This window comes from Psammomys obesus, unplaced genomic scaffold (assembly GCF_907164565.1).
Source record: "Psammomys obesus unplaced genomic scaffold, mPsaObe1.curated_primary_1811, whole genome shotgun sequence".
NCBI lineage: Eukaryota > Metazoa > Chordata > Mammalia > Rodentia > Muridae > Psammomys > Psammomys obesus.
In genome coordinates this window covers 32,866,421-32,884,886 of record NW_026596034.1, presented here as the reverse complement: position 1 = coordinate 32,884,886, position 18,466 = coordinate 32,866,421, and the positions used below count along the sequence as shown (strand labels likewise).

Genomic DNA, 18,466 nt, shown 5'->3' with positions numbered 1-18,466 from the left:
GGCCCCGTCTGAAATGCAAAGACCCGAAGTGTAACAGCTTCTTTTTTAAAATATAGAGCCTGAAGGTAATGTCATGCAATGTTTTTAGTGTACCTATTTTGACAGTTTCCTATTTATGGTGCTAAGCCAGAGCTCCAAGTGTTGGGTTTTGGGGCATTTTGGATTTCAGATTTGGGGGACTACAGATGCTCAGCCCACAGCTGAAATCACAAAGGCACGCGCCTGTGCAGTATGGTGTTCTCACAGGCTAACACTCATGAGGTGTGAGGAGAGTGCCCTCGGCAGGCTTCTCACGGCTTCACAGCTTTTTTCCCTCTTCCTTTTTTAGAGACAGGGTCTCACTAAGTCAAGCTCAGGCTGTCCTGGAACTTGGGGTCCTCCTGCCTCAGTCTCCCCGCCACTGGGATTAAAGGCATGAATCACCACATCTGGCTGCTCCTTTCTTTGTAATGCTGAATAAAAGTTTTCTGACGGGACCTGGGGAGACAGCTCAGTAAAGTGCTTGCTGGGCTTCATCCTGGGACCCGTGTGAGAAAGCCAGGCACAAGGCGGGAGGGACGGCTCCATGGTTAAGGAGGCCCAAAGAATGGGAGTTTGGTTCCTAGCACCTACACTGAGCAGTTCACAGCCACCTATAACTCCAACTCCGAGGAATCTTCCAGCCTCCATAGGAACTGACGTAAATGTAACACCTGACATACACTTGCACAGAAATAAAAATTAAAATAAACATGCTTGTCAACCCAACACTGGGGAGGCAGAGACAGGAGTGGGCTTGCTGACCGGCTGGCCTAGCCAATTGGCAAGCCCCTGGCTAGTGAGGAAACCATGTGTCAAAATACAAACTCTGCCCAAGGAAAGGCACCTGAGGCTGTTATCCTCTGACTTCTGCATACAGGAGCACATGTGTGCATGTAAGCTCACACACACACACATGCATGCATAGATTCTAGCGCATGGGTGGACCACAGTTAATTTACCCATTCACCTTTTAAGTCCTGACAACTAAATCTGATATAAACATCTGGCAGGGGGTGGAGGAGGGACACTTAGGTTTCTAAGTCTGTGAAAACCACAGAGCATCACGTTTTCTGTTTGTTTGTTTTTAATTAGAGTATGGTAAAAAAAACAGCAGACAGGATAAAATCCTTTGTTGCTTTATGTTTGTCCTTGAATGTTTGGGACCATTTCAGAAAGGTATGTTCTGCCTCGATTCTCATCCCTTCTCCAGCAGGCCCGTTTGGTAAGCTGAGGAACACTCTGGATGTGGAAGACCCTCTGACTTTCCAGTGGGCAGGAGTCCACGGGCCAAGCTTGGCTCTTCTTTCCTCATCATCATGGAATCCCTCACATGTAGCCCAGGCTGGCCTGGAATTTACTATGTAGCCAAGGGTGACCTCTATATCCTGATCTCCCTGTCTTCATCTCTTGAGTGCTAGGAATTGCAGGTGTGAAGCATCATACCTAATTTCAAGCAGTGTTGGGGATCCAGCGCAAGGCCCAGTGGGTCTGTGCTAGGTAAGCATTCTACAGTCATGCCTTGCTTTTGAAGTAGAAGGCCTTCTGCTGAGCAGACGAGCTTTCTTGCCCCCAGAGGAGTTCCATCTGCAACTTAGTGAGGTCAATGGACCTAGGAGAAAGAGCCCAGGGCTTTCCTGGGAGAAAGCGGTACGGGCAGCAAAATTTCCTGAAACCTTTGTGTTTGAGGTCTGGAAGTCCAGCAGGAAGGACTGTGTGGAGACTCCTCAAACAGGTTCAGAGAGGCCCTGGGGGCCGGTGGGGAGAGCTCTGTAGCAACAAACGTCCTCTCCCTGGGCTCAGCCTCTAGAAGCAAGACAGCTTGAAGGCCCCATGGCCCTGGCCTGGTTCTTACCTCTCCAGGGACTGCTTGAGGTCCATTTTCTCCTACTTTCCTTTATGCTAGCAGGAACCCCAGGGAAAGAGTTGCTTTGGGGGGGCTGGTGAGGTTGCTTTAGCAGGAAAGGGTGTTTGCCACCAAGCCTGACAACCTGAGTTGGATCCCCAAAACCCACAAGGTGGAAGGAACACAGTGACTCCAACAAGAAGCTATCCTGTGACTACCACACACTCAGCATGGCACATGTGTGCACACAACACAGAATAAGTAGATAGATCTCTTAAAAGACTTTTAACAAAGATCAGTTTCCTGGATTAAACGTTTAAGCTATGAAACGGGGAGAAACCATAAGCTCAAGAGGCCCTAATGGGGCTTGTGCAGAGGTAAACTGGGTAGGCTGTGGATAAGCCACTGGCTAGTCCATCCCGCAGGAGTAGAAGGCCGGGGATCTCTTACTCTATCTTCCTAGGAGCTGACACCGAGTGCTGGGTCAGAGACACCTCTCCTGTTTGGCCTGCTATGCTGAAAGTTGGAGCGCAGGTCCTCTCGCCTATACCACATGAAGAAAGGGGCTTCTGTGCTGTGTCCTGAGACCTCCCGTTCCCCTCCCCCCCATGCCACGGGCTGGCCAATGTGTGGGTCACTGAGAAAAGTCTCCTTACAGGAGACACAGAGGAGAACAGTCTTGTCCCATTTTCCAAGGCCCAACCTCATTCCCCTAGGTTTCCCCCCAGGACCCTGTTCTTGCTTCACACATCTGTTTCATAACAAGCATAGCCTACGAGTCTCCAACAAACAGCATCGAGCTGTGAAGGGGTGCAGGGACCCCACATGGTGCTCAGAGGTGAAAGATGAAAGCATGACTTTCTAACGATATCAAGTTATTACAGTAAAGACACACACACACAAAGACAGCGAGAGTGCGTGCGCAAAGGACAGGCAGATTTGTGTGCCAGCCCAGCCCCCAAGCGCCGAGCTGTGTGCACTGGGAAGGCCCCGTTCCCTGGTGTAGCTGGGTATGTTGCATACAAACTCTGCTGTAAGGTTGGCATCAGGTCCCTGGGCATGTTGCCCTGCTCTGTGGCTCCTCCAAGCTGACCTGCCACATACTGCCAGTTTCCCCTGTCCAGGGAAAGCCCTGCAGCCAGGCCCCTACCCTGGGCCAGCCAATGCTCAGAAGAGCCTCAGCTAAGAATAACCCAGCTCTGACGTCAGGAATCCAGAAGACTGGCTGCAAGCTGCCTCCCAAGACAGCCCGGAATAGTCCACAGAAAAGCCAGACGCCTGCTTCTTCCTTAGCCGGTCTGGGAGAGGATAGCAGCCCCAAGAGTGGGAACCTGCATGCCTTTTGCCTGCATCTGTGACCCTGACCGGGCTGGCAGGTAGGATGGCATTCAGCCAGGGCATTCAGACCCACCCCAGCTGCCACATCATGGTGGCAGCGGCCTCTGGTAGGCTGCTGCAGTGATACCATACCTTGCAGAAGAATTCGCAGAGATCTGGTGGTGGGTGGTTGTTTTCCAGCAGAGGCGCAATTGCCTACGAGAAAATGAACAGCCATCAGTCAGGGGGACCTGGTGGAGGGGGTGGGGGACGCGTGAGGGGTGCAGTCCGCAGAGGAGATCTGCTCGCAATGAAATGAAAACATCCTTCTACCCTCCGCTGGGTAGAACCCCTTTTCTAATGTACAGACCAGGGCTCCAGAGTGCAGGAAGGCTCCAGGCTAGGCCCACAGTGACACAGCTAACATTAGCGCCTTCGTGTCACCTTCAAGACCACAACTTCTGACTAAGCAGCTGGGCATCTTACGGGGTGAACATACCCCGAGCACCTACTATGTTCCCAGCTCTGTGGGGAGCTGGGCTCCTGGGGGCGACCTGAGGGATGAGCACATGGGCTGGGCAGAGTCCTGGCTGAACCTCTGGTCTTGCCCCTTCCTAGAAACACGGCCACTGGAGCGAGCGGCTTTGTCTCAAATGATCCTTGAACTTGCCCTGGGAAGAGTGGGGTCCAAAAAGGCTCTGCAAGGGTCTGATGTGCAGCGGGGTTCCTTGACCGGCAGGTTGATTGTGCTTTGTGGGGTGCCAGTCCTGTGCACTCCTGTACCCCCACCTTGATAAATGTCAGCAGCCAGCCCCCTTTCACTCGACAGCCCAACTGTCTCTAAGCACGCCTCAGTTCACGTTAAGGAAGGGTGGGGGCGCTCCCTATTTCTTGAGTCACTGATTAGCAAGTCTCTACAGGGGCCTTTCTGGTTCTAGGGGTGTTTCGGAAAAGACGGAAAAGACCGTACAAGGGCAGTAAGCCTTGGGAGGCGGAGGCAGGGCTACTGGAACTGGAGGCTCAGCCTGGGTTACAGAGTGAGTTCGAGGGCAGCCTGGGCAGCATACTGAGACCTTATTTCCAAATAACAAGAAACAACAGAGAAGTGCTGAGAGGCAGCATGGGTGCTGACCCAGGCAGTGTGAGGCCCTGGGTTCAATACCAAGTACCAGAGAGGAGGTTGGGGAAGGGACTAAAAGATGGAAGAGTGCTGGTGACCAGGTAATCAGGCGGGCAGCCCTCTGAGAGGAAGTCATCTTGGCAGAGTGGCAGTTGCCGCTACTCAGGCCTCTTTTCCTCTGGCTAGTCCTAGACTGCCCAGCATGGTGGCCACCAGCCACAGGTGACACCTTCAAGTTCAACTGACACAAAACTAGTGATTTTTTGGGGGAAGAAGAACACGAGATCACCTTGTCGTTCTGGTTCCATTTGTCACTGGAGCAGTCCCAAGCAACTCAGGTCGGGGGTTCCCAGCCCAGCAGAGGGCAAACCCCCACCCCTCACCATCCCACTGTGACATGGAGCAACTGGCTTACAGACGACAAAATGACAGCCTGTGTGACTAGGACTGTGTGACTTGTCCACATTCGTGGAGTTTGTACTGACCCACTGAGAATGGGAGATTGAGTTCAGAGAGGGGGTGAAGGCGCTGGCCCGGGGTGCACAGCTAGCCAGCTGCAGAACGAGGACATGGAGCCACTTTGGTGACCTCATGTTGGGGTTATTGTTCATTCTAGTCACAGACAGCTCCACTCTTCCACGTTACCAAAGAACAAAACAGAGCCAGAGGACAATGGCACACTGAAGGAGGAACTGAGCAAATGAGGGATAGTATGATATGGAAGACAGAGGTAGGGCCTCCCTGTGGCCTGATCAGCCCCGCCACCGCCTCAGCTATCTGCTTGCTCTTTTCTCTATCTCCCGGAAGCAGACCAAGCCCAACTCTCCAGTCCAGGGCCAGGCGCCCCATCATGGCCTTGCTCGTTAAACAAAGGAAGGCTTCAGGCCACAGTGGCAGCAACAGGATGGGAGGCCCCTTTCTCCCCTCATGAGGCACTTCCCATGTTCTCCTCGGGTACCAGGGCAGGGCAGGGTGTGGTCCCTTTGCGTCTGGTACTGATAGTCCCTTCTGACCAGGCCCCCCTCCTAATGGATGTGAATTACGGTGTGGGGACGGGGGAGCAGCAGCTGTCAAGTGCCACACCCGAGCTATTCATTCATCTGATCCTGAGGCCCACTGGTACAAAGAGACAGTGGGTCAGGGAGTTTGCCAGGTCTTTGCTGGTCATAAAGTGACAACTGTATTCAAATATATTGATAGCCATCAATAAGCAAGCTCCCGTTTTAGGGGAATCTTCCTAGAAGCCTGACCCTTCGCTTAGTACGCTAGGGATGATGGCTCAGAGAATCCTCAGCAGCCCGGGAAAGGCACCAAACTGGCATTTTACAGTCTGGAGCACTGAAGCCACTGGCCTGGAAAGGGCAGCAGTTAAACAAACATAACAACCATATCCAGCCTGCAGCCCTTGCATCGCCATGAATGCAGTTCACAAAAAAAATCGTGATCTTAAAAAACGTTACGAGAACTGCTGAGACGCTCGGAGGGTAAGGGACTGCTGTGCAAGCTTGGTGACCTGAGCTTGGTCCCAGGAACCCACACAGAAGGGACGACTGAACTGGCTCCCATGGGGTTATCTGCTGATCTCCACGCCCACCATGGCACACTCGTTCCCCCATCCTCACCCTATGCACACGTACACAGTAGGTAAAATTTAAAACACTTTGAGGGGTTTTCTTGGTAATTTATTTGGATAACTCATCCAAATAAACTTCATGGCTCCCGAGCACGAAGTTTGCAGGTGGCAATGTTGTGCCATGATGTCAAAAGGCATCTTTATAAAGTAGATCTCATGAGGGTGAACTGGCCCGAAGGCACACCTGGTACACACACATCAAGTTATCTCTGTCCCAAAGGCCTCCCGGGAATAACGGCCAGAAAGGAAGGATGTCATACTCTGACAATGCTCAGGGAATCGCCCTCTGCCGATGGCACTATGCACAGGGAGAGGCACTTGGGCAAGAAACTGACAGAGAGACCTGGAAGGATCCCCAGGCTACACTGACAGGTGCGGTGACAGATGTGGAACCGCCCTTGGTCACACTGCTCTCACAAAGAACAAGAGCCATGCCAGAAGCTGCGACTGCAAGTCAACGGTCTCTGAAGACGGTCACGGGGAAAAGCAAGACCGTCTTCCCCTCCTGTTTTCAGTTCTAGGGCCAGAAAGCATGGGTTTTACCCACATTAGCGGGAAGTAATGCTCCACCGCCAAGTTGCATCCCAGCCCCTCACTGGGACATTCTAGGCAAAGGCTCTCCCACTCAGCCAACCTTGAGGCACCCTTTTACTTTTTATTTCCAGAAAAGGTCTCATTAAGTGGGCTAGGGCTGGCCTTAAACTCATTCTGTAGCCCAGGCAGGCTCTGAAGTTGTGATCTTCCTGCCTCCCTCTCTTAAACACCTAGGAAAATACAGCTGCGCCAGGAGGCTTGGCTCTAAACCTACTGAACAACAGCAACAAGCACGGTGAAATGCCAGGAATATCCAAGCTAGGTCAGACCTCTGTTCATGGGCTCATCTGTGTAACAACCATAGCTCAAAATTATTTGGAGGGAAAAAAAAAAAAGGTGTCTGGACAGACAGGAGAGACGTCTCCTGCCACTGTTCCTGAGGCACTACCACGTGACAGCGGGCACCTGCTCACAGTGTACCAGATGGTCTACAATCTACAGGTGAGGTAACACACCCCGGAGGATGTACAGAGGCCATGTGTCAATGCATCCCATCATCCTTGGGGGTGGGGGGGACAAGTCACCCACAGGTGCTAAGGGGGGGCTATTTTTTTTTTAAAACCATCTTGAACATTGTTTTTGGTAGTGCTGGGAATTGAACCCAGGACCTTGCGCTAGCCAGCTAGGTGTTCCAGATACCAGACACTGTCCTGTACAGTGTAGGAATGTGCACCACATGAGTGCCTGGAGTTAGGGACTGCTGTCAATAGTCATGGGCCCTCTGCAAGAGTAACAAGTACTCTTAGCTGCTGAATCATCTCTCCAGCCCGAGGACAACTGTTCTCAATAACACTAAAATTTCTTCATGTGGGCTGAAGAGATGCCTCAGCCAGTAAGAGCACTGGCCGCTTTCGCAGAAGACTGGGTGCGATTCCCAGCAACAACGCGGCAGCTCACAACCATCTGTATCTCCAGTTCTAGAGGACCCCAGGGGCTCTTCCGACTTCCAACGAACACTTTCGGCACATGGTACACAGACGTTCATGCAAGCAAAACACCACACACATAAAGTAATAATTAAAAAATAAAATTTAGGTTAAAGTAAATTGTCACAGCCAGGTCTAGATGCTCTGAGCCTGACAGCCCTAGTCAGCAGGGAGTAATCTAAGGACAGTGCTGCCTCCTCTCCGGCCCCTGACTTTATTCAGGGGTCTCTTTCCTTTCCTCTCTATCCTTTTATTCTCTCATATCTAGTGTTAGCTGGTAGAAATGGGAAGAGGAAAAGCGTGGGGAAGGGCGGGAGGAAGAAGAACCCACCAAGCGGCTAACGGCGGCTACAGCTCCGCCGCACAGGCTCTCCCTGTTCCCTCCGGAACAGAGTCCTGCTTCGTTTCCTTATCTAGTCCTGTTGCCTAGCATTCCAATCCTGTACGCTTTATGCTCTAGCCTTGCTGAGGCTTCCGCAGTGCGCCACGCTGCTTTAACCTCTGCCTTTGAATAAATTGTTTGCGCTTCCCAGGATGCCTTTACTCATCTGATAAACTCCTACTGATGCTTCAAAGCCCAGCTCAGATGTCATTGCCCTGGAAAACTTTTGACCCTCTTTCCCAGGATTCTGTCACGCCACTCAAAGACTGGCCACTAAGGCCATTTCCAGTCAGCTGGGCTCTGCATGCCATGTGCTTTGGGAAGTCTCTAAGACTGTGGGAATCGGGATGGGAGGAAGGATGGCAGGCTACTTACCACGATTATGTTCTCGTGCTCCTGAGTGGTCAGGTTTGTGTTCTAAAGGACGAGGTGGAGAAAGAAGGAAAACACAGTCAACAAAAACGGGCATCCAATCACAAGGATCCACAGTACTGCAAAATGTTTTCAGTGCCCCCAACCCTTACCCAAACCACACACACTTATCATTTCTCCACTTGACATATCAGGCCAACTCTTCGATGGGGCAGGAAAGTGGGTATGTCCTGGTTATCTTTAACTGCCAACACAGCCCAGACTACCCTGTGGGCATGCCTCAATTTGACTGTTGATCAACGTAAGGAGGGCACAGCCCACTGTGAGCAGCACCATGCCCTACGCAGGTGGTCCTGAGCTGTTTAACTGAGTTACTTCTGATCAGGGTGTTTTTGCCCAGCAACAGAAAGGAAACCAGAACAGAGAGTAAAGGGACAGCTGAGCTCCCACCCACGTCTCACAGCTCTGAGGCTCTGGATGACTCACGCCTTGCTGAGACTCAGTTACTACTTTGGCAAATGGGCGTTCTGATACCGGCATCTCATGGGACTGTGCTCTGAGTATTCAGACTCTGTTACAACAACACTCCTTAGAACCCGAGGGCCGGCTCATAACGCAGAAGAAAGCAGACCCTTTGAGAGTCTCCACTCGGCACTGGGTAAACCTTCTATTTTAGAACGATTGTTACTTCAGTGGTTCTCTAAGTAGGCTCCTGAGGAACACTGGTACACCACGAGTGCCCCCAAGATGTTCCTGCTACACACGCATTTGGGCAACGGGTGTTTAAAACAAAACTGGGTTAATAAACTTGTTTTCTTTCGTCTCCTCCTGATCTGGAATCTGTTAAACTGACTGTATTACTGCCTTCCTGTGAGTGTGAAGAAATGGCAGAAATCACAGGAAAAATTCAAAGCACTTGCTGTTCTCTTTTACACCGGTCTGCTGTCTCTTCTGCTGGACACAGGCTGTCATTGGTGTTCACCTGCATTTTGTAACAGCCACATTCGGAGCTTGGAGCCACTCCTGGTTTGATCAGAGTTGGCATGATACAGGGCCTTTGTCCTGGCCATCACAACAGACTGATGGGGAGTAGGGGCATCTAGCAGGCCTACACCAGCTGAGGCCAGAGGAAAGGGTACTGTGGCGGACATCTGCCTTTGCCCCAGCAATCTGGGGTAGTCCAGGAGGCTGAGACCAAGGCCATTGTCTAAGCACCCAGCAGGGGCCACCCACCATCTTGAGGGTTCAGTACAAGCCGAGGGTGTAATATCTTTTTCCTTCTGTGAAGACTCTGTTTAGTGGACTATTAAAAAAGTGACGCTAGTCACTTCGAGTTATGGCAGATGAGAGCCAGCTCTGTCCTTCCCTTGCAGTAGCAATGAGCTTTTAGGGCCTCAAAACAATGAGCTTGGTCCACGGGGTCTGTTTCATTTTTGCTTTGAAAACTTTCTCTGCTACACTTTGTGTGTGTGTGTGTGTGTGTGTGTGTATGAGTTGGTTGTCTTTCCATCCTGCAGACTGGGGATTTACTTGGATCATCAGGCTTGGTAACAAAAGCCTTTATGCCTCTGCGCTATGTCACCAGCCCCTGTTTTATGATGACAGGGTTTTCCTAACTACCTGCTGACTGATGAGTTACTTGGAGCAGCCACTGACCCGATACACAGGGAATGGTGGTGGAGCACAGACCCCGAACCTCTGGCCTGAGTCCAAAGCTTTTTTTCTGCACAGAGCCATAGCGTGTCGTACACAACCCTGGGGCAGCTGCCCATGCCAGGCTGTGTGGATACCCACACGCCTCTCTGAGACGCCCCAGTTGTGGACAGCCTGTTTGCTGGGCAGGGCGATTAGTCCCCTACATGGGTTTTTGTTGGCTTGGGGTTTCTGAAAGATGTATTTATTTTATGTGTATCAGTGTTTTGCCTGCCATGTGTGGGTCTGGGCACACCACGTATGCTCTGTACCCATACAGTTGTAAGCTGCCGTGTAGGGGCTGGGACTCGAACCTGGGTCCTCTGCAAGAGCAGCAAGTGTTCTTAACCACTGGGGCATCCTGCCTGAGCCATCTCCCCAGGCCGTCATTTCTTTGATCTTTTTTGAGGTAGGGCCTCATGTAGACAGGACTGGCCTGGAACTCCTATGTCACCAAGGATGATACTGAATTCTTCCTCTCTGGCCCTCATCTCTCAAGAGCTGGGATTACAGGTTTGCCCCACCTCACCCAGCTCCTCCACCGGCCTATGCAGCATCTGTGTATCAGAATGTAAGACTGGCCACCAGGTGGACCCGGGGTGGTCCCTAGCCAGCTGTGTGGCTCAGCGTCGTAAGCAAGCTACTGACTGCTTATGATGGCTGAGCTTGACTAGCAACTTGACAGTATTTAAAGTCGCCATGGGAATAAAAATCTGGACACATCTGTGAGAGAGTTTCTAGATCTGGGTTAACTGGGGTGAAGACCCGCCCCAAATGGGCAGCGCCATCTCTGGGCTGGGATGCTGGACTGTATAAAAAGAAGTGAGCTAAGCGTCAGCATCTCTCTTTCTCTGCTTCCTGACAGTGGACACAATGTGGCCAGCTGCCTCAGGCTCCCGCTGCCACAATGTCCCCACCCTGACAAACTGCACCTTCCAACTGTGAGCCAAAACAAACCCTTCCTTAAGCTGCTTTTGTTGAACCGACTATAAAATCACTAATACGGGACTGGGCGTGCCGTTCATTCCTCTGGGTTTTTTGGTTGGTTGGTTGTTTTTGGTTTTGTTTTGTTTTTCGAGACAGGGTTTCTCTGTGTAGCCCTGGCTGTCCTGGAACTCTTTCTGTAGATCAGACTGGCCTCGAACTCAGAGGTCCACCTGCCCCTGCCTCCTGAGTGCTGGGCTTAAAGACATGGGCCATCACGCCTGGCGACACCTATGGTTTTACCTTGCCTTGCAAGGGTCCTTAGGAGAATGTGATGGGTCTAAAAGCTTTGTCTGTACAGTAACTGCTCCATACTACATAATCATCAGTAGTGAGCTGTTGTTCAGAGGTGTGCTAAGATTTATAGGAATGGGTACTGAGGCACTGGCTGACAGTGTTAGCTTTGTCCCTCACTGAGACCAGCTCTCAATGGGTTGGACACACTGACCTGACTAGCCAACACATGAGGGGAGCCCACAAGTGGAAGCGTCTTTCATTTTCTTTCTTTAACTATCTTCCATCCAAGCTGACTCTGAGGGCCTTTATTTAAAACTCCAGATTTAGTGAGAAGACCAGGGGCAGGGTCCTGTGGACAGAACTGAGATGGGAAAGAGAGCCTACCAAAGGCTGGTACCAAAGGCTGGAGATCTGCTCCTGTCCTGGGGACAGCCCAGTGTGCTGGACCTGAAGGGCTGGACAGTGTCACCTCTAGATGCAAGAGGCAGGTGGCCCTGGAGTAAAGGCTTTAGGCCGGTGTGGACTTGTCTTTGGTGTCCCTGGCCTGTTCCTCCTTTATGAGTGAAGGCAGCAAGGTCTTATTAAACAGAATGTGTACAAGAAGAAATGCTGTGTGTGTGACTGGCTGCCTCGGACCCGTGCTGCTCTGACTTCCCACTCATGACTACACCTTCTAACTGAGAATCAAAATAAATGCTTCCTTGTATCGCTTTTTGTCCAACCAACTGCAAAACCACTAACAGGAGACTGGAAATCTATCTGCCTGGCTCCTGAAAGGTCAGCCTCCTCTCCCTCCCTCTGGGTAAGAAGCTTGAACTCAGGGCTGGGAACTGGGCAAGCGGACCCAAGCTCTGGAGCCTTGCGTGATTCACACCGGTACACGGCCCTCTACAGAATGAAGCTCTATCCCAACCTGTGTGTCCACGCCACTTGTCTGTCTGCCACTGCTACCACTTTCTACCTCACCCAGCTCTTCCAGGAGAGGGAACTCCAATATTCTGCATCAAAGAAGACCTGGGTTCCTGGGCTGTAGGGTGCAGGCCAGCCCAGGACTACAGAGGAAGGATGGTGGAGTGTACAAAAGCCGAAAGGGAGCAGGCACAGGAGTGAAGTGGGACGCAGGAGATGAGACTCTCCAGAGGGAAGGATGGAGACATCACTTGCGTGGTGACTGTGACTATTTTAAATAGGGAGCCAGCAACCCCAGCATCCCCAGGGGCCAAGCAGGCACATAAATGAGAGCAGTGTGGCTATTTGCAGGATGTGAGAAACAGTGCTGAGAGCAGTACACAGATCCCAGTAGGTGCAGTGAGGTTTGGGGGACTCAATCAACTCATCTCCCAATTCACTTGGGGCTGACTGACAATGCCTCTCCATGACTGCCACAGCCCCTGATGGAACATGAGCTACGGGAGGGCCGGGGATCAGTGTCACTGCCCATAATCATTTTTGGCAGATGGCACACGCTCAGGCAGGGCTGCCTGGCAAGGCGGATGGTGCTGACCTGCCCAGGACAGGATGCTAAGTAACAGGAGCTGCCCAACGTAGCCAGACTTTTCCGTCTTTAAAGAGAAGCTGGAAATGGCCATTGTGCTGAAGTCCGATTACTTTGTTTTGTTTTGTTTTTAACACTTTTTTTTTGCCTTGGTTTATTGTTTGACAGTATCATATATACACATGACAATTCCCTACCGCCACCTGCATCATGCATACCAAGTCTGGTTTTTAAACCTTGAGAGAGAAAAACAACGCCTATTTCTTGACAGCTGGAGGTGCATGGGACAGAAAGCTGACAAGGGCTGGATAAAACCAAACTGAGATTCGGCCCCAGATGGACAGAGGAGGATGGAAAGTTTCATCTAGGACAGTGGTTCTTAACCTGTGGATTGAGAGCCCTGAGAGGGGGTTATCAAACGACCCTTTCACAGGGGTCACCTAAGACCATCTGAAAATACACATTTACACTACAATTCATAACAGTAGTAACATTAAAGTTATGAAGTAGCATCAAAGTCATCTTCCGGCTGGGGGTCACCACAACATGAGGAACTGTATTGAAGGGTTGCAGCATTAGGAAGGGTGAGAACCATGTTCTCGGGCTTTGGAGAACTACAGAGTCGGCCACTTGACTGGGAGGGGCAGCGGCTGCCATCAGAGCCGCTATCCAAGTCATGGGGCTGAGCTAGGCCTTAGCAGAGGTGACGGTCCCCTATACCTCCAGACAAATGGGAGGCAGCTGGAACCAGCAAGCCCCACTCTCAATGCCCCCAATGACTTGGTGGGAAACGCTAGCTTCCTTAGCGACCACAGAGAGATGGCACACCACGGGCAGATCACTCCTGCTCACTCCTGCTCACGCAGATGGGGCTGGGAACATGATGCAGGTGAAAACAGACAACTTAAAGAGCAGAGGGGGCCACACGAAGCTGGGGTCTCGGCTTACCTCTGAGAGCAGCTTTGAGACAATTTCCAGTGGGGCCTGGTTGATGGAATCATCCTGCAACGGGGACGTGAGGGCCATGTCCACCAGTGTACGTATCTCCTTCAAGACAACCTCCCAGCGGCTCGGGTTACTCAGGACTTTCTTGTATTTGTAAATCTTTTTCTGGGGAGAGGGAGAGAGGGAGAGAGAGAGGGAGAGAGAGAGGGAGAGAGAGGGAGAGAGAGAGAGAGAGAGAGAGAGAGAGAGAGAGAGATGGCAATATATCACTCATTTAGCCAACAACTCAAGATGATCAAAGAACCTCTCTGGCTGGGGTGAAAAGGCCCTGGGAAGTTTGTCAACCTGGACAGAGCTCTCCCCAAAAGGAAATGGACACATAAAGAAAGAAACAGGCTCCATCCAAGGTCAAGGGTACGTCTGCAGACAGGCAGGCTCCGAACGCCGGAACAGCAATTTCCCACCCTGTTCCCGATGACACATAAAAAGGAATTAGGAGATTGCTCTTTCGATGGAGTCTTTTGCCAAGCTCCGTCCCTAAGCCGCCAAGCACAGTAAGAGTGGAAATGTTCCCGGCCCACAGAAGGCTTTGCTTTCTATGAGCTAAATTCCTGCCTGAGAAGATCCTATGAGGTCTCTCAGCAAGAGTCATTCAGACAAAGAATAGAATGGTCAGGATGAAGGCCTGATCCCTGCTGCAGCCAGGTAGGGGCTGACCCCAGGATAGCCCAAGGAAGCCAGGCAAGGAAGATGGACTCATGCTCACCTCGCGCAGCGCAGCCTCCAAACCCAAATGGAGCGCAAGGCTGCGGCCCCTTGCATTTGAGGCACCCGTTAGTTCCGCCTCTCTGACATCATGGAAACAGAGGCCGTGAAGGGCGGAGGTCCAAGCCAAGTGCTCCCCTCCCGGCTCTGTCTCTGTGGCTGCCTGCCTGGCCCTGCACCGCCCCGGCTCGCTGGATTCTCAACAGAATGAGCTTCATCACTTGGTGCTAAACTCCTCGATCCTCAGGGAAAGCCTAATCTTAGAGTCACCACACACCGTGCCAGCAACCAGCTGGGGTGACATGCCACAAACTCTGAGCCAAAAACTGTATTAAGAAAGGGGGCAGGCCCTCGCTGAGAACACAGGCTCGTACTGGAGGCCACTGGGGGTTCTTCCTGTGCCATTTCTGAATTAAGAATTATAAAACGGTCTTAGGACCTGGGCTGAAAAGAAGGTATTTGGAGGTCACATTCCCAAACCCAAACAGATAGGGATGGAACCAGGGTGAGAAGGATTCCTTTCGGACATTATTTCATTCTAAGCGTCTTAGGTCACACATAAGGCACAGAAATTCATGCCAGCCGCAGCGGGATTCATACCAATCTTGGATCCACATAGTTCATTTCTTCAAGAAGTTACCCCCAAAATGATAGAGAACCACCAACATGAAGCTCTGGTACTTAATTTGTCTCCTCCCACATAACCCACAGGAAAACAAATGCACTCTCTTCCTTCCTGATGATTCCCTCCCGCCCAAAGGCAGCACACACGTAAACTTGTATGGATAAGGTGGTTGTTTGTTTGTTTGTTCTGCTGAGGTAGGGTGTGAAGCAACCCATTTCTGCAGTCTAGGTTTTCCTACTGCCTCCACCTCCCAAGGGCTGGAATTACAGGTGTGTGTCACCATACCCAGCGCCCTGTGGAGCTTTAAAATTCTTCCTTCTAGTTCTTTCATCTGCCTACCTGCCCCACCTCTCTCTTCTCCCGCCTCCTTGCCTCATGGCTTTGTGTTGGAACCCTTGGGCCTACACAGCGCCCCTCAGAGGCTGACACTGGCTACAACACAGGGAGTGGAAGAACACCAGAACCAACTACAGACTTCCACATTCTGAGGATGGAGGAGGCATGGCAAGTTCTGCAGGAGCTGAGCATCCTACTGAGCAGTAAACTGGCTGTGCTGATGAAGAGGGTGGCCACGAGAGTGTCCCTAACTCCAGGATTAAACAGGCTTCTCTGGACCTGTCACTAGTGCTTTCCTGACTGCTCGTGACTGATTCTCCCCTGAGCTCTGGACTCTGGGATTTCAATGTATATTAAAGGACCATGTCCTCATCAAAAGACCATTAAAATTGTTTTTATTTTTATTATTATTATTAATTTCACCACACAATGAGGATCACCAGGACAGTCCATCCCACAGTGGACTCAATCTGTGCCCAGTGGAAGCCCCTGAAACCATTTTGTTGGCCAGCTGTGAGCTATTGTGTTTGAAAGTAGAATTAATTATTTCTATAAAGATGATGTGTACTCATTTAAAGAAAATTGAAACCATACTGAAAAGCACAAAGAGAAGGGACTGGGGGAAAAAAAAAACCCTCAAAAATTGTACAAACCAGAAATAGCCGTCATTAATATATGCTGGCAAGCATGATCCTGGCCACCCCTCACGGAAACTCTGCAAAAAACATGGCTGGCTGTGGTGGCACATGCCTGCAATCCAAGCCTTCATCTGGGAGCCAGAGACCATGGGTCTGCTGTGACACAGCTCAGACAGTAAAACATATGCTGGGCAAGCATGAAGACCTGAGTTCAGACACCCATGTAAAAAGCTAAGCATGGTGGTATGTGCCTATAATCCCAACACTGAGGAGGCCGAGACAGGAGGATCCTTGGGGCTTGTTGGCCAGCCAGTGCTAGGTGGGCCAGTGATCTCCAGCTTCAAACATTCGGTAAGTGACTGAGGGACACTGACACCAGACTCCGACTCCCTCTCTGACACGCACGCATGCACACACACACACAAGTTCGAAGCCATCAAGGGCTATGCGCAGAGGCTCTATTTCAAACAAGAACTCTGCAGAATTTCACCAGCCTATGAGGTGGGCAGCCATGAACAGTTCTCAGAATAGACGCCACAGAGCAGTGGTTCTCAACCTGTGACCCTTTGAGGGCTTGAAAAACCCTTTCACAGGGGTTGCTTCTAAGGTACCCTTCATACCAGATACTTACATTATAGTTCATGACGGTAGCAAAATTATAGTTATGAAGTCACAACAAAGTAATTCTATGATCGGGGCTCACCACAACATGAGGACCTATATTAAAGGACTGCAACATGAGGAAGGCTGGGAATCATTGCCGCTGAGACACAGAAGAAGGGGATCAGGACCTATCTTCAGTGCCTGAGTAAACTAGCTTCAGAGACCAACCCTTGCCTTTAGTGACCCAGCCTTGGTACTGACAGGCCTTCCTTAGAGCTGATGGATGATCATTTGTAGTGTGATCAGGACTCCTGCTTCAGAAGACAGTGTTCAGACAAGGCACCAAGGCTGTGGCTTGGTTAACATTCACTTAACATGTGATATGAGTGGGCACACTGCTAGCTAGATTCTGATGGGCACTGTTTGGTTCAGCTGGAAGACCCCAGCGCCCGGAGTCTTGGTCCAAGGTTAGACCATCCTGGAAACAGATTCTCAGTCAAGGGACTGCGTTCAAATAACTTATGACTGACTGACAAAACGATGAAAGGAAATGGTCGGTGTGGAGAGTGAGAAGGAGATAGGGACGCCTTTCTCCTCGTTGGTAACCTGAAGGCAAGATGGGTCACCATTAGCTCTACTGGAGTCACCCAGGGAAGTTCAGTTAGGGTTCTCACTCTTGTTGCATCTGCTCTAACCGCCACAGTCTGATCTAGAATATGGGCTGAATGGAGGCCATCAGTGTTTCTGCCAGCATGCAAAGGGCAGGGCTTCGTTAAGTTGGACTAAGTCACTTTGAATGGATTACTCCAGACCATCAACCCAATGAAACAGACCATGCTTATTTCTGTACATTAAAAAAATAATAAAACTCCAAAATGTTAAGAATGGGGGGGGCAGTCAATAAGGGGGACACTTCTACCCCGATGATATGGACACCTGGCAATGTCATGTATGCGGGCAGCAGAAATTCAATCCCACTAGGGGCTCTCAGACACAGCAGACTCACCCGGAATACATGGCCATAGGTCCACAGATTCCCTTTATTCCAACACTTCTATCTGCCTGGAGCCCAAGCCAAGACATTTTCAAGGCCACAAACATTCAGGACACTACTTCCTGGTGTCCATGGTGAGCAGCCTGCAAAAGCAGATGATGCTGGAAGTGGAACAGAGTGACCATAGCATCTGATTCACAAAGACGGTCCCAGCTGTGGGGGGAGGGTAACCAGCCTAAAGCCATAGCACCCAAATTGGCACATGAGTCAAACTGGCACAGGAGTCAAAACTGGCTGCAGAGCCTCTAAAGGTCTTGCGATCTTTCCATCCTGCCCCTAAGGACCAGTGGTGTCAATGAGAGAGGCGAGGTGTCAAGGATGTTTAGTGGCAAGGTGAGAGCAGGAATGAACCCATGGGCTGAATATTAGGTGACCAATAGGTGAGAAGCATGAGAGGGGCTGGCAAGAACAGCAGGTAGGTGGGTCAAGATACTTAAGCAGGGGGTGGGTGGGGCAGAGAATGCAGGGTTCCAGGTCCTTAGCCACACCCCAGGTGACACGTTAGCATCATCCCAGGAACTCTGATGAGCTCAGTGGGCGATGAGTCATGGTGGGGCTCAGAGAAGGCCACTTCTGGAATCCTAGCTCTCTGGAGGCCAACGGTCTTCCCACTGAGCCTGCTCTGCCAGGAGCCAGGAGTGCTTCATGTCCAATGTGTACTTTATGGGCCAGTAGAATCCTTGATCTGAGTGGGAGAGGAGGGGACAAGGGTCCTGAAACTACCTTGTGATTGGACACATGACTAATGTGATAAGGCTTGATACTGACCTAGTGTGGGGCTGACAACATGCAAGCCCATGTTCAAACCCAGCCTTGGCTGTTAGTGTACAATGGCATACACACACACACACACACACACACACACACACACACACACACACACA

At 51.0% G+C, this 18,466-nt stretch overlaps 1 protein-coding gene and 1 pseudogene across 1 annotated transcript in view; one reads left to right on the top strand and one right to left on the bottom strand.

The window, feature by feature from the left end:
- Nucleotides 1-18,466, bottom strand: part of Cmip (c-Maf inducing protein) — a 191,235-nt gene that overhangs the window by 30,289 nt on the left and 142,480 nt on the right. The window contains exons 4-6 of the mRNA XM_055620832.1: nucleotides 13,565-13,726; nucleotides 8,212-8,253; nucleotides 3,335-3,397 (exon numbers count right to left, since the gene is read on the bottom strand). Of these exons, the coding sequence (XP_055476807.1) occupies nucleotides 3,335-3,397; nucleotides 8,212-8,253; nucleotides 13,565-13,726 (267 nt within the window). The remainder of the gene's footprint in view (nucleotides 1-3,334; nucleotides 3,398-8,211; nucleotides 8,254-13,564; nucleotides 13,727-18,466) is intronic.
- Nucleotides 17,146-17,314, top strand: LOC129686773 (40S ribosomal protein S29-like; annotated as a pseudogene).